Source organism: Synchiropus splendidus, chromosome 5 (assembly GCF_027744825.2).
Source record: "Synchiropus splendidus isolate RoL2022-P1 chromosome 5, RoL_Sspl_1.0, whole genome shotgun sequence".
In the NCBI taxonomy this organism is placed as follows: domain Eukaryota; kingdom Metazoa; phylum Chordata; class Actinopteri; order Syngnathiformes; family Callionymidae; genus Synchiropus; species Synchiropus splendidus.
Window position 1 is genome coordinate 26508736 of NC_071338.1, and position 13850 is coordinate 26522585.

Consider the following 13850-nt stretch of genomic DNA (forward strand, 5'->3'; position numbering starts at 1 on the left):
AAAAATAATCGTGCCTCTGCTACAGATGGTGTCGCAGGGGAAACACACCTGGGAAGATTGGGAGCGTGTGTTTCTCTTTCGTGGACTGATTTAATAGCTCCTGACAACAGTCCATTTATAATAAATCCCGCTCTTAATAGTTCTTAGGTCAATGTCACAAGTCTTCAAATTGATCCTCAAAGTGCAGGGGCCGTGCTGGTTTTCCTTGCAACTATGCAAGTGCACATCATTGGACCAATCAGGTGGCTGAACACTTGGAAGCACACGGTGACCACCATTCTTTGACTTCAATCATCTCTGGACGTCAACACTGAAGCCTGTAATGGCTCAGCTCACCCTCAAACCACCCATCTGTGGAAACTACCATCCAGGGGAACAAAACAGAAATTTGGTGTGACTGTTAGAGGCTTGTTTTGCATCAAAACAAACAAAAAAAAGTAAGAATAGAAAAAGAAAAAACACATGCAGCCTACTTTCAACCATCAATAATTCGTAGTAATTCACCAGCCACGGTGTAGTTGAACATGGCTCATAAGAAACGTTCATGTCTGTTATTGATGTACCTCAAAGTGCACTGCAACAGTTGACGCTCTTATTGCAGCAAGCAATCCACCTTCAATTCTGTCACGTCAAAAATTGCAAGGTTATGGAAATACAAAGGTCATTTGATATTTGCAGATACATTTATTCAAGTAGTTTCAAGTGCACAACAAAAACCTGACAAGAGAAACTTGTAGAATAAAAAGAAAAACAAAAAACATGTAATTCCATTTCTTTTTTTTGTGTGATTTTTTTCATTGCAACACAAATACATACGATACATGCAGTCCCTCTGACATTCATACAGAATATATTTGTCAACTCCATATACTGAGATGTACTTTTTTAAGTCCTCACTACACATGTATGGCATGACTCAAGGCCAGTTTAATACATTTGGGGGTGGGATAATAGTAGTAGCCGCAGCAACAGTATGGAGACTTACTAATCAGAAGTGAAATATAGTACATGAGTACAATCAATAAACTATTTTGATTTTGGATTAGGGGTTAAAATACAGATGATGATAGATGTTTGACACCAGCATTGAGATTTTAAATGATTTCCTGTTGTATTTCATGGCACTTAAGTTTCGAGGCACAGGCATGTGAACATTGTAAACCTGAGTTCCAGCTCAACCTTAGCCGAGGGACATCAGCTGTTCTTGTTATTATGCCAACGCTGCCAGTTGAAAATGTCATCGTCTGAGTATTGAGAGAGCAAGTGACCAGCAGGGTGCCATTGAGGCAGGTACTGAGCTGGAATGCAAAGCTCGGCAGGTTCCCTACCTCACCTTTAATGATGTCATTATCATTAGACAGCAGCCGGGAGGAGAACTCAGAGCTCATTTGAATCCAGTCAGAAAGATTATTTCTCAATACAGGCCCAGATTCTTTCAGTGGTTTAAGTGAATTTGAAGACTGCATGCATCCATTTTCTCTCTTTATTGTAAATCCCAGCAGTCTGAGGCCTAAACCTCCCCCGTGACAGAACCTCCATCTCATTTGAGGGAATAGCACAGTGCTCCCAGGTGGACCAGCATGCCCGAGGACCACCGCCAAATGAGACATGCACGGGCTATTCACCAGAGAGGCATCCTGACTGCCACCTCAGAAGACTTTTCTGTAGCTCGGAGCTGTCTGAAACTCTGAATAATAACAATCTTGTTTCATCTTGCACCTTGCTCTTACAGCCACTAACCAAAGCTCTTGACCAAGATTGACCTCTGAAACATTTTCCTCACCACGACTCATTGATACAGGTCTGAACTGTCTGTTCACTCTCACAGCAACCTCCCCTCACAAGAATCACATACCTGAAGGGTCTCGTCGGCAATAGCCATAAAATTAAAGGAGCTAGTCCTCACCCCTCCCATATCACACACAAAATTGAAAAAAAAACCTAAGAAAAATTCTGCTCATGATATGAATGAACTGAACAGTGACATATAGTAGACTTCTGGAAACAGGTTTCATATGCAGACCAAACACACACCAGTCATATGCAGACCTATTAACCAGAGTACACAATGCACAAGAGGAACACCTCCCACAGCTGGACGCTGGGTCGAATGTAAATGAATAGTACGAGGCTGGCAAGTCTGAGCTAAGGAAAGTGAACTGCAACTGCGATGTCAAGGCCACTGGAGAACATATGAAGATATGAGTGGTATATAGGATAACCAATACACTTTTGGGGGATAGAGAGTGAGTGAGAGAGAACAAACTTTTGTAAGGTCAGCAGAGCCTGACCACTGTTGGAAAACCTCTTGGAATAAATGAAAGGTTTTGTTTCATCTGCTACAACAGCAAGGATAGGGAACATTAAATTTAGCTCTCAAATTGATACCGAATCCAGTTCTATATTTTTTAGAACACCTCTATAACATATAAAAGCAATACTGCTATAACATTATCAGAGGAGACATCATCAACAGGAAAGACAGAAGGCACAGATACACTCCACACTCGTGCACAAACACACACGTCAGGAGACTCTGCGTTCGTCTGCCGAGAGTCGGTGAAGCATTTTCCAGTCTCTGGTGGTGTCAAATTTAATGGATGAAAGGCATACGCTCCTTGCTGTCGTCTCCCTCTGGCTCCTCTTCCTCCTCTCCGGCCTCACTGGTCTCCGTGCTGTCACTGGCCATCTAGTGGGAGACAGGTGGTTGCAAGAAGCCTTTTTTTTTTGTCGTCACTCAGGTTCTTTGACAAAAATAACAATAATAACCAGGGATCACAAGATTATTGTTTGTATCTATTATGTATACATAACTCATGTTGAGAATGACCCCTGTGCACTGAGCACAATCGGACTGCAGGAGGCAGTGACACTACAGAGTGGAGAAGTAAAGAAGAGGCCATGGAGCAGGGAGAAAACCTCCAATGATCATAAATCTACTTTGTGTCACTGCATGACAGTTGATTGATCACTGTGGTTCCGTTGTATGTTGTGATTTATAAGGCATCTACAAAAATGTTGTTTATGTGACTGGATGTGTTGGTGGGAACACTGAAAATCAATGGGGGAAATCTGGAGAATCTTTTTAAATATGAGTGAACCAACTAAACACCACCAAAATCCATTCACTTGAAGGTCAGCAAATTTCCAACCACCACTTCAAATATGTGACCTGGTTAAAAAGGTTCCATAACGTCAATGTTTGTCACAATAAAATGGATGTCTGGTTGGTATTGTATTAAACTGTACTGCTCTTATTGTCTCCTGCATAACTCCTGCTCTTCTGCTCCAATGCTTTTCTTAGTGGTTGTTATCCTTCTTTTGAGGACTGATTAACTGGACTATATAAATCGCTTGCGCTCGAACCAACCTTCAGATCTGCCAGATGCTCTCATTATCCCTCACAGAAATAAGTGAAACTTCACAGTCTTTTTCATCCTTTGACTTGTATTTTGGCATCCTCTCTATTATTTTGTCCTATAACCAGCATGATAAGCAATCAAAGTAGCTTAAAAACGATACTTTAAATGGCAACAACTGTGATGTTCCATAATCAAAGTCTAAGAAAAGACATTAGAGTGGTGATCATTGATGGAGTCTTCATGTGGATCAGTATGTATTACCTTGTTTACATCAAACCTTGCACTTAGTCAAGCGGTGGATGTGTGACGCACACAGATGGGCCCACCTGCTCCATTTGTTTCTAAAAATAACTAATTATTCTACTGTGGAGATTGCCGTGAATACTATGTTCATGAGATTACTAGGTAGTAAACAAGGACAAGTGATGTCGGGTGCATGGCCTGGAATCAGTACTTCAGTCCAGATACATTTTCTTAGTAATACAGCTTAATATTTAATCCTAAATAACAATGCATGATACAGTATCTATACACAAGGGCAGCACAGTGGAGCAATGGTTAGCATTGCGGGCTCTCAGCAAGAAGGTATAGAGTTTGAATCCAGCGCTGTAGAGTTCACCCTGTGCCTGCATGGATTTTCTCCAGATACTCTGGTTTCCTCCCACGGCATGCTAGGTTAATTGGACACTATAAAATTGGTTTACAGAAGATGGATGTATGAAGACTTCCTCCTCTTCTTTCACAACCACCTCCATCTCCTAACATGTTTTCACTTGTCCCTCCATGTCACCTGTCAAGCCTGTCACCCCTAACTTTGTCATAGTCATGCAACAAACAACAACAACAATAATAGCAACACTACAACAACTACTACCTCTAATAACTATACTAGTAATAATAATAATGGTCACCAGGGGTGTGGGTGTCTTCTCAATGTCTAGGATGAGTTTCCCAATATTTCCTCTGTCATGGATCCGCTGCATGGCTTCTTTAACCTAGAACAAAAACATATATCTTCAGTAATTCAGCAGGTTGAAGTCTGTAAAGTTCTGGCTGTTTTTTATTTAATATTGGCCACATTTATACTGTCATTTTTACGTATAACTCACGACTGTTCATTAAAAATCAATTGCTGTTGCTCCGGCTTACACATTACAAAAATATACCTGAAAATTTTGCATTTTTATATCATTTTACCAAGACATCTTTTTTTCCATAAATCGAAATATTCCAACAGACCAAACACTTCTGCTGTTCATGTCCAGTAAGGTAATATCCGTTATATTCAATACAGGAGGCCGACAGATTCCATTCGTTCATTTTAAAAATGGTTGCTCAGGTCAACATGTAAACTGACGCCCTGCGAATTTCTCTGGTGAACAAATGAGGCAGCCTTGTCCCTGACACTGCCTCCCACGCTGACCCCCTCTCTAATGAGATTCTTCATGGGCAATAGTTTCAAATAATGGCAGGAGCATTCCACCAGAAGTTTAATGACAGCATCATGAAAGTTTTTCCCATGACAAATAGCAATCATTATTTTCTGCAGGCTGTTGAGCGCACTATGGATTTGTAACTAAGCGTGACACACACACACACACACACACACACACACACACTTGAATTCCCCACCGTTTGAAAATGATTGATGCCGCTCTGTCCAATGAATTTCGGACTGATTTATATGCGTTATTTACTGTTGGAATAATTGTTGTTAATCATGCCTACCTACCTTTGGAGGTTTTGTGCCACTAATGACTGCGTTCTCAGTCTTATGTACAGGACTCATAAACTTAGTGACCTATGAATTCCATCCCACTGATGGTGGGTGATCTAAAAGGCGTTGGCTGAGGAAGTCCTAAAAGTGTTCAATGGGCGATAAATCAGGTGAAAATGTGGGCCGTGGAAGTAGAGGGATTCATTTTTTTGTTCGCCAGATCATGTGCGGAAACACCTGCAGTGTGTGTTCGAGCTATGTTTTACTGAAATGAAATCTTGATGCTGTTAAACGGAAGGACCCGTGATGTAAAAGACAAACTTTGTCGCAATAATAAAGGCCATTCACTTTGTGAACCTTGCAGTCCAGAAGATGACACTCTGCTTCTTCAGATTTTGCAGGTGAAAACGTGGGAGAAGGAAACACCATGCTGAAGTTGAAACAACCTCAACAACCACACCATGCTGTGCAGGTGCATGAGGTCTATCACTCAGGATGGGCCCCATGGTGTCGACCATGTAATCCAGCAGCACAAAGACACATCGGATGGTAGAAGTCCCGATCACACCACATTGGCTTTTGCATTGCTGGCAACTGGCAATATATGTATAATCCTGAATATGATGCTGAACATCTTTTATTTTATATATTATTATTATATTATATTTATTTTATCAAGGGATGGTAACTGGCCTGGATGTTGGCGGGACCTGGTGGTTCATATTGGAAGGTACCTTTTGGCAGGATGATGATGATGAATGATGGCACCAAAATTGTTTGCAATAATGGATCTGCAGTGGTCCTGCTTGATGTTCCGACCTGATGCATGTCTAACCTGAAACATGCCTCAAACATCTCGGGTGTTTTATACGCTTTATCGGCTAAATTTAAGAATACAGCAAGTTGTGTGTTGGCCGCAACATTTTCCACATTAACATTCCATCTCAAAATTCATACAAGCGGTGTTTTTTACCCGAGGTCAGCATACATCGGGGTCATGACAAGATGGTTGAAGTGATGAGAGATTGATTGATTGAGGACATTCCTTCCCGTGATGCCTATCATCTGAGTTTAATGGGGGCGTGAGATGACGGTGCCACAGGAAGACTCAACCTACCCACAATCTGTGAATGACCACCTGTCTGCGTTCGAAATAACAGAAGAAAATCCAGCGTCCTACCTCCTCCAGTGCCCACAGCGAGTCCACCACAGGATGGATCTTCTCTGCTTTGTAGAGAGACAGGAGCTTCTCCATCACAGATTTAACAAGCCCACATTTGTTCTGCTTAAAGAGGAGGTTGAGGAGCGAGAACCCAGCGATGGTTTTATTCTCCTCATAGAGTTTAATCGGGTTCACCTTCTCTACCTGCCACCACTGGAGGAGGAAACAGAATACAGCCATTAATTAATCATGGAATGACAACAAGTGATGATCTCATCGCTGACTCACAGATTTTGCAAAGCTGAAGAAACTCTTTGTCTCGCCTGTGACCATGTTTGACGCGCCTGGAAAAACAAAAAGAAAAGATTTCGTCCACAAACTGGGCCGGACAATGGTGAGTGGGCATTTCCAAACACAGGGCATGATGGGTGAGAAGGGATGGAGGGCGCTAGATTAAACTCTCGGGATTGCACATGCTCTTTTCAGAGCATTAGCTAATGAATTCCTTATTCCTGAGACACGAAGGAACCCTAGAACACCAACGTCACCTTATCCCACAGTCTGCATGACCTGAAAATTTCAATGGAATTTGTTGATAGGTGTAGGATGCCAGAGCCACCAGGGACAGCAGGGATGAGTGCAGGAAACATTGACATCAGGCCAAAGTGACCCCAGGATTGATGCAGTTCGGTAATCCAATATTATTCACTGAAAAACTGGATTTTTCGCTTGACCAGGCACAAAACAATGCTGTAATGGCTCCATGCTTGACTTCAGTTTGGAAGAGTGTTACGCTGAACCACAAAATGGATTAGAAAATGGCTATTTATGAGTAAAAGAGATAGCTCTGAAAACATATTGATCTTACTCATGAACATGAGAGTGTAGACAGATAGCAAATATTTGACAATCTCCATGAAAAGGGGTGGGTTGTAAAGGGAGATTGGGGTTACAAGGTTGACACTCCAGAAAGACATTATTGTAAATACTGGTAGTGTGTTTCTCACCATAGAGCACGTAGGTTCCTAGCGGCTTCAGTAGGCAGAGGCTTTTTCCAGTGTTCTCCCCACACAAGCAGTCCAAAACAATATCCACTCCCTCAGGGGATATTCTGAAATGCCATGACACGAGTTTGCTGAATATAAACAGCTTAATGTGAATAAATAAAAGCAAACTTTCATCAGTTCATATAATAATCCAAAAGTCTTGGCATCTCATTATTTTTTGTTGCACTGATTTTGTCCAAATAAATGATGACGTACATATTTTGCACATCAATTCAAGAAGCTTATGAATGGATGCTTTAAGCCCCTGACTTTCTGCATAGGGATTCAGCACACCTGCTTGGCTGAACTGCTCAGTGGTCTTGTGATGCCTTTTTTTTCTACTCCCTTTTGTATCTGGACTGATTTAAGGGTGCTTTGGTCTTGATCCTGAGAGGAATGCGTTGCCCAGGAGGATGAAAGACAAATTAATCCACAAGTGCTGTCGATGTGAAGGCAAAAGACCCAAAATGTGGAGCAAGAAATAGCATGGAAGTCTCTGTAAATATCACTGAAGTACATATATCTATGTAATGGTTTTACAAAACAAAAAAAGCTTTCACTCTGAGTCTCACTTCTCAGTCATGTCATTTATTTAGACTCTCATTTCTATTCAAGCGTTGTTCTCGTGACGGAATGAAACTTGGTGAGTACGGACTTCCGTCATGTTCGAACCAAATTGCATTTTTAATTCTTGTGCTACTGTTTTATCAACCAAGGTCCTTCAGGACAGATGAGCTGCAGGTTAGCAACACGTGGCAATTGTTGGCTGTGTTTGCTCTATGCTGATGAAGATTCCCTCCCTTTACAATGTGCAGCTCGGAGACATGGGTCGTCATGGCAACCACTGCCTCCACTGACCAAGTACGGCAACAGGTGACATCTGTATCCATGCACAGCCTTCTGGGCCTGAGGCAAGTCGTAACCACAGTATATGTTAAGACCAACATGACTGACAAAATCTTATCTTTCATCTCTGAAACACATTAACATTTTGTTAAATAGATTACTCCCTTGAGTGTATTAACATTTCAAGCTTACTTTTTAACTTCTTGAACGTAGTCAACGTTTCGGTCAAAGAGGTGAGTCACAGAGTCTCTGATGGCTGTGTGTTTGAATCCTGAGGCGATGCCAAACACGGTGACATCAGGAACAGTGGAGCACAGCTGAGCCACAGCTTGACCCTAAAAATAACACAGTCACATCTCTGCATTAAGACTGGATACAGTAAATAAATACACAAATCTCTCTCCATCAAAAAAGCGGATGACAGTAACAATGACTTGTCGATCTAATAGTCGCTATGTATGTAAGTGAGACACCCAAAGCAAGTACTTCCTATTCATCCTGAGGAAGATAAGATGTCCGTATTATAATTTCAGATAAACACTCGCCAGTTTTTAATGTTATCCACATGCTTTTGGTTATTCTCCATTCAAGTTTTTAGCTCTTCTCCAGTGTTATTAAAATGTCAGTCACTTTGTAGTGCCATTAATGCCATTCATAAATGAAGGTTACTCATATGAAGGGTTTCCTCTAATCTGATGCCAGTGGTTTGAAAACAACTTTTAAATATTGCCTTCCATGTCATATGTTTTATGACAATATTAAAATAATCTTGAAAAAAAAGGTAAATGGCTTTTACTTATATAGCACTTTTCATGCTTATCCAGCAACCAAAGCGCTTTACACTCAGTCACAAATTCACACACTGACGGCACCATCTGAACCATCAGGAGCAAACCAGGGTTAAGTGTCTTGCTCGGGGACACACGAACACATCAGGAGCAGGAATCAAACCGGCCACCTCTCAGTCACAGGCCACCGTTGTTTGCTTTCAATCTGTTCTTATTCAATGAACTGCTGTCACTTTGGTGATGATTTAGAAACAAATATACTCATAATTATTATTTGCAACTGTAGTTTCGTTGAGATGAAATGAATTTAAACATTTATTCTTAAGCAAACATTGTCAAACCAATGCTCTCTTGATAACAATCCCACAGCTCTTTTGTCTATTATTCTGATGTCAATTGCTTATAGCTTGGGGGGAAAAGACCCATTCAGATTAATATCAGATGCATGGCCTGCGTTATACAGTCACGCTCTACAGTATCTTACCTGCTGATGCAATTTTCACAAAAGCCCCGGCTCATTTTAGCAGTAATCCAGACTCTGTCTGTAGAACAAACCAGTCTCAGTCTGTCTAACAAGTAGAGTTGAATCCCACTCACAGACATGAGCCCATAACTCCTACTTTGAAAATATATTTTTTTTCTCTCTTACTCACAGGATTAGGGTTTTGATAAAATGTAGAATGCACTTACAACAGCACCTCCAGCTGAGTGGACCAGCACTGACATCCCTCGTTGCAGTCTGGCAACCTCAAACAGCATCATGTAGGCAGCAACAAAGTTCAGAGCAAAGCCTGCTGCCTCTGCAAAAGTCATTTCTTCGGGTATCTTATAGACAAACTCCGCTGGCGTGCACACTACCTCTGCCCAGGCGTTGTAGTTTGAAAAAGCAACGACTCTGTCACCTATCTGGAAGACATAATCGCAAAAGGTTTTGTAATTCATTCATCATCCCCCCCATCCCACAGAAACAAGCTGGGATTTGAATGACCTCAAATCCCTTTGTGTGTTCGCCGACTGCCTCCACTATTCCGGAGCACTCAAAGCCGGGAACAAGAGGAGGCTTGGGGGGACAGTCGATAGTCCCCTGACGTACCATCAGATCAAGGAAGTTCAAACCACTGAAAAACAAGATCCAATCAGAAAAGAGTCACAGCTAGACATTGACAAATAATGTTTCACTTGTTTACAGAAACACTTATCATTTTATCTCTATAAATTGTCACTGTATAAATCGTTATTGAGAAGTGTGTCAGGCATCAATATGGCTAAAGCAAAACATGTATGTGTGAGATATAAAGTCAGCACTCTGTGTTTGCCTCATCCACTTCCCACATTCAGTATAGAACAAGCACTGATTCAGATTTTGGGGTAGCGAGTTCAACTCCTCTTAGGTCCACCCTAATATTCTTAATGCCCTTCCAGTTGTCAGTAAAACAACAGGCTCTTCATGAAAATCCCTCGATAAATGAATACCTCACCCAAATTCCAACATTAAAACCCCTAATATCAAACGCCTCTTAAACTCGTGCTCATCTTCCTGAAAACACACCATGAGACTTTACACGTCACCTGTCAATAATAATAATAATAATAATAATAATGACATATTTTTATTTGAGTCTTTGGGTTTCTTGACGTAGCATATGAGCTGGGTGGCGATCAATAAGCACTCGCGTCTTCGGCGTTTTCCGTTACTTCTCGGCCCCTGAGAATAAACCAAAGAGGGCGTGCTAATATTTATATATGAACTACAGGTAATTCGGTTAACTGAAACAAAAAAGACGGCTTAATACTAAAGATAATTACTCACTAAAAATTGGTTCGGCGATAAAAGAAGTTGACAGTTGCGATCACGATTAGAATAATCTTCTAGTATCATTCGGAACATGGGTGAAAATAAACAAGTGCCAACCTGTCGATTCACGTGAGGACGCCCGTTATACGCACATCGCAATTCAAGACATGCATCGCAGCAGAAGTTATGTATTTACCACGCTTTGACGTGAATCTTCACTTCCCCCTCCTGAGGCTCGGGCATTGCCTTCTTGGTCACACGGAGTTTGTTTAGACCTCCAAAGCCTGCCAGCATCACCGCTCGCATCTCTTTGGCGTCCCCGGATTCCGCGTCTGTGGCTTCTCTGCCCATGTTTTTGTCAATCATGAACTGCGTCTCCTCCGTCATCTCTGCTGCTTCCTTGGCCATGTCGGAGAGCAGACTCACCGCTGCTGCTGCTGTGACGTCACGGTGCCTGGAATATCCCTCTCCGAAACTTCATGTAACCCGGCGCGATCACCAATATTCGCTTTGGATTCACACGCTTCACCGAACGCTTGGAATCAGATGAAGTTTGCAGCCACACAGGATATGAAGGCTCTGATTTTCTGCGCTCGGGTTGGTTCAGTAGAGCGACCTCTACTGTCAGAACCGGATGAAAGTTTATATCGCACGCCGATTTCAACAAGTGTGATGCCTTCACGGGCAGTCGTCCTTCCATTTCATCATGTTATATCTTCGTGGACGTCCAGGTGACCCTCGCACCAAACAAGACTGAAGAATCACCAGACGTTCCATAGCCAGATTTAAAAAGGCAATGTCTCCAAATGCTCACTCACACTCACAAACAAACACAAAAAACGTACACCTATACAGCCATCACTCAAACTCAGGGTCAATAATATAAGCTTGACAAGTGGAAAAGTAATTCGACAGGAATGGCTTTTGTTGTCCATGATTTTTTTTTTGTCTCAGAAGTCAACCATCTTCAACCTGCTTCAATGGACCAAAACAATTGTGTCCATGTGTTTGACATCACAATAGTAAAAACACTAAACACCGTTCATGGATCTACTTTTTTATTGGCTCTTTTTGTGTACATCACAGCTTATTCAAAATAAAGACACTGCAAACAGCAGAAAGTGTTAACATTTGATCAGTCACTTCCCGTTGTCTGTCTGCCATAGACACACATTTATACAAGATAAACAGAATCATCTTTGGAGCATCACATTCAGAGTAGTCAGGCCAAATGAGGGCACAGCCCGTGTGAAACACACTATTGGTTTGGAATTTCTGTGAATATTCTCAGTCCGTGCATTCCTTGAATCTCTTCTTTCAGCGCCTGTGGGAGACAGGAAAACTGTTTATCTCATACTATGCAACATCACCAAATACGGTATATAATTCATAGTGAGTTACAAAACACAGCGGTCATAAGGAGATGTTACCTGGTTGACTAACTGATGCTGCTGGATGGTTCTTTTCCCTCTAAACTCATTGGATTCGATGTGAATCTCATACATGGCCCCACATCCACCTATGGAATAAGAAATCACACAACGCGTACAGTATAATTGATATTAAAGAGTTAAATTCCTTCTGACTGTTATGGAAAAACCATAAACGTGAACACATGAATCGCATGGTTAAGTTGACTTGCTGAACTGTATCATCCCTTATTCACATTATCTCTTAAACTGAAAGTTTTTTAATGTCTGCTGATTACAACTTTATTGCACTTTCATGCTTCTAATCCACTTTTCTGGGACTTTTGGCTCTTTCTGCTAATAGTACAGAGAACATGGCTAATAACAGCAGACTTGGCTTTCAGCCATCTGGGCTGGTGCAACCTCTGCACTGTGCTCTCCTTCATGACTGAGCAGGATACTGCAGTTGAAGTGAGCGATACCACCACCGTTGCTCAGTTTGTGGTTGAAATGTGAGATTGTCATTGATGTCTGTCAGAACTTTGACGCTGTATTTTCTGTACTTCTTTATTATATGCCTCAGTTTTAGTTCCATAAGTAGAACATGAATATCAATTCAATGATATGCTCAATCATTTCACAACAGAGACACAATGACAGCATGGTAAATGCAATGTAATTGGTACGAGAACATAAACAATAGAACATAAATAATATTATAATAAATAAATTTCATAAATACATACATAAATCCCACACATTTGTTTTTTTTTGTTACTATAAGCCCTCATTCATTGCATTATATCAGTTTCATAACAACACTTTGACAACAATCAAGACCTTAATAAAGAACAAATGTTTTGGATATTTTTATAGAGAAATAGACACCGGAATCTGTGATCAAGATAAGCAGCAACTGTGTTGAAATATTTACAGGACTTTATAGAAGATTTTTGTGAGAAAAATTTACAGGAAGCCATGAATTGATAACTTTCTTCTACGGGATAATAACCTCTTTGAGAGGAGAGACTCATTAATTTGTACATTTGATATGATTAAGTCTGCTAAATTACTGTGACACTGTTCACAGCATCAACATCATACTAAATAATAATGCCGAGTAAAGTACTTTACATTTGCAATGATTTTGTACAATTGAGGAGTGCAAGTAAGTGTCATCATTGTCCTCGTATGGAAATATATAATGACTAATAATAATGTAAAACCACCTCATCAGTGATTCATTTCAAGATAAAGGAATGAAATTCGGTAAATAAAGAATGCAGGGTGGTGATATAAAAAAAACCAGTAGCAAACCAACAACTTCCAAAGTCTTGTTGATTGTTGTCTATACATACCGGAGATATCCACAACTTTGAGAGACGACGCTTGAGGAAATTTCTCCTTTAGGATGCTGGCGATGCGCACCTCTCCTTCTGTTTGTGTTGACATACACCGGCCGAGGTGACTCTGAAGGGAGACACTGTCAGTTAGCACTGATGTAACTGTTACATTCATGACATTTGTCGCGAAAAGAAAGTTGACGTCGCAATCGACTTACTTGACTTTGTCGAACCACCCTAAGCGCAGACATAGCAATGGAAGTTTTACAGGCAAACATGATTAATGAAGGGAGTGTTTTGAGCAAGTTACTCGCTTATGACCTGAGAGATAGAAACGTCGCGGGGCGATGACGTCAAACATCCGGGCGTTTCTGGCCTCTCT

General features: G+C 41.1%; 2 protein-coding genes across 2 annotated transcripts; both read right to left on the bottom strand.

Moving 5' to 3' along the window:
* Window positions 1-683: 683 nt before the first annotated feature.
* vat1l (vesicle amine transport 1-like) lies at window positions 684-11292 on the bottom strand. Its single transcript, XM_053866780.1, has 9 exons — window positions 10913-11292; window positions 9910-10039; window positions 9612-9827; window positions 8326-8468; window positions 7249-7352; window positions 6530-6585; window positions 6260-6454; window positions 4274-4357; window positions 684-2689 (listed from the first exon to the last, which is right to left on the bottom strand). The coding sequence occupies exons 1-9, from the start codon at window positions 11122-11124 to the stop codon at window positions 2594-2596; spliced, it is 1236 nt and encodes a 411-aa protein (XP_053722755.1). The 5' UTR covers window positions 11125-11292; the 3' UTR covers window positions 684-2593.
* Window positions 11293-11765: 473 nt separating this feature from the next.
* bola3 (bolA family member 3) lies at window positions 11766-13827 on the bottom strand. The gene is made up of 4 exons (XM_053866075.1): window positions 13687-13827; window positions 13484-13595; window positions 12147-12235; window positions 11766-12040 (listed from the first exon to the last, which is right to left on the bottom strand). Exons 1-4 carry the CDS (start codon window positions 13744-13746, stop codon window positions 11975-11977), a joined length of 327 nt encoding a protein of 108 aa, XP_053722050.1. The 5' UTR covers window positions 13747-13827; the 3' UTR covers window positions 11766-11974.
* Between the last annotated feature and the right edge of the window lie 23 nt (window positions 13828-13850).

Coding starts and splice junctions, on each gene's coding strand:
- vat1l (XM_053866780.1), bottom strand. CDS start 11,124: ATGGCCAAGGAAGCAGCAGAGATGACGGAGGAGACGCAGTTCATGATT. Junction 8,469..9,611: donor ACTCAGCTGGAGGTGCTGTT/GTAAGTGCATTC, acceptor TGTTATTTTTAG/GGTCAAGCTGTGGCTCAGCT. Junction 4,358..6,259: donor CGCTGTGGGCACTGGAGGAG/GTAGGACGCTGG, acceptor TTTTTGTTCTAG/GTTAAAGAAGCCATGCAGCG.
- bola3 (XM_053866075.1), bottom strand. CDS start 13,746: ATGTTTGCCTGTAAAACTTCCATTGCTATGTCTGCGCTTAGGGTGGTT. Junction 12,236..13,483: donor CAAAGTTGTGGATATCTCCG/GTATGTATAGAC, acceptor CTTATTCCATAG/GTGGATGTGGGGCCATGTAT. Junction 12,041..12,146: donor AGCATCAGTTAGTCAACCAG/GTAACATCTCCT, acceptor TGTCTCCCACAG/GCGCTGAAAGAAGAGATTCA.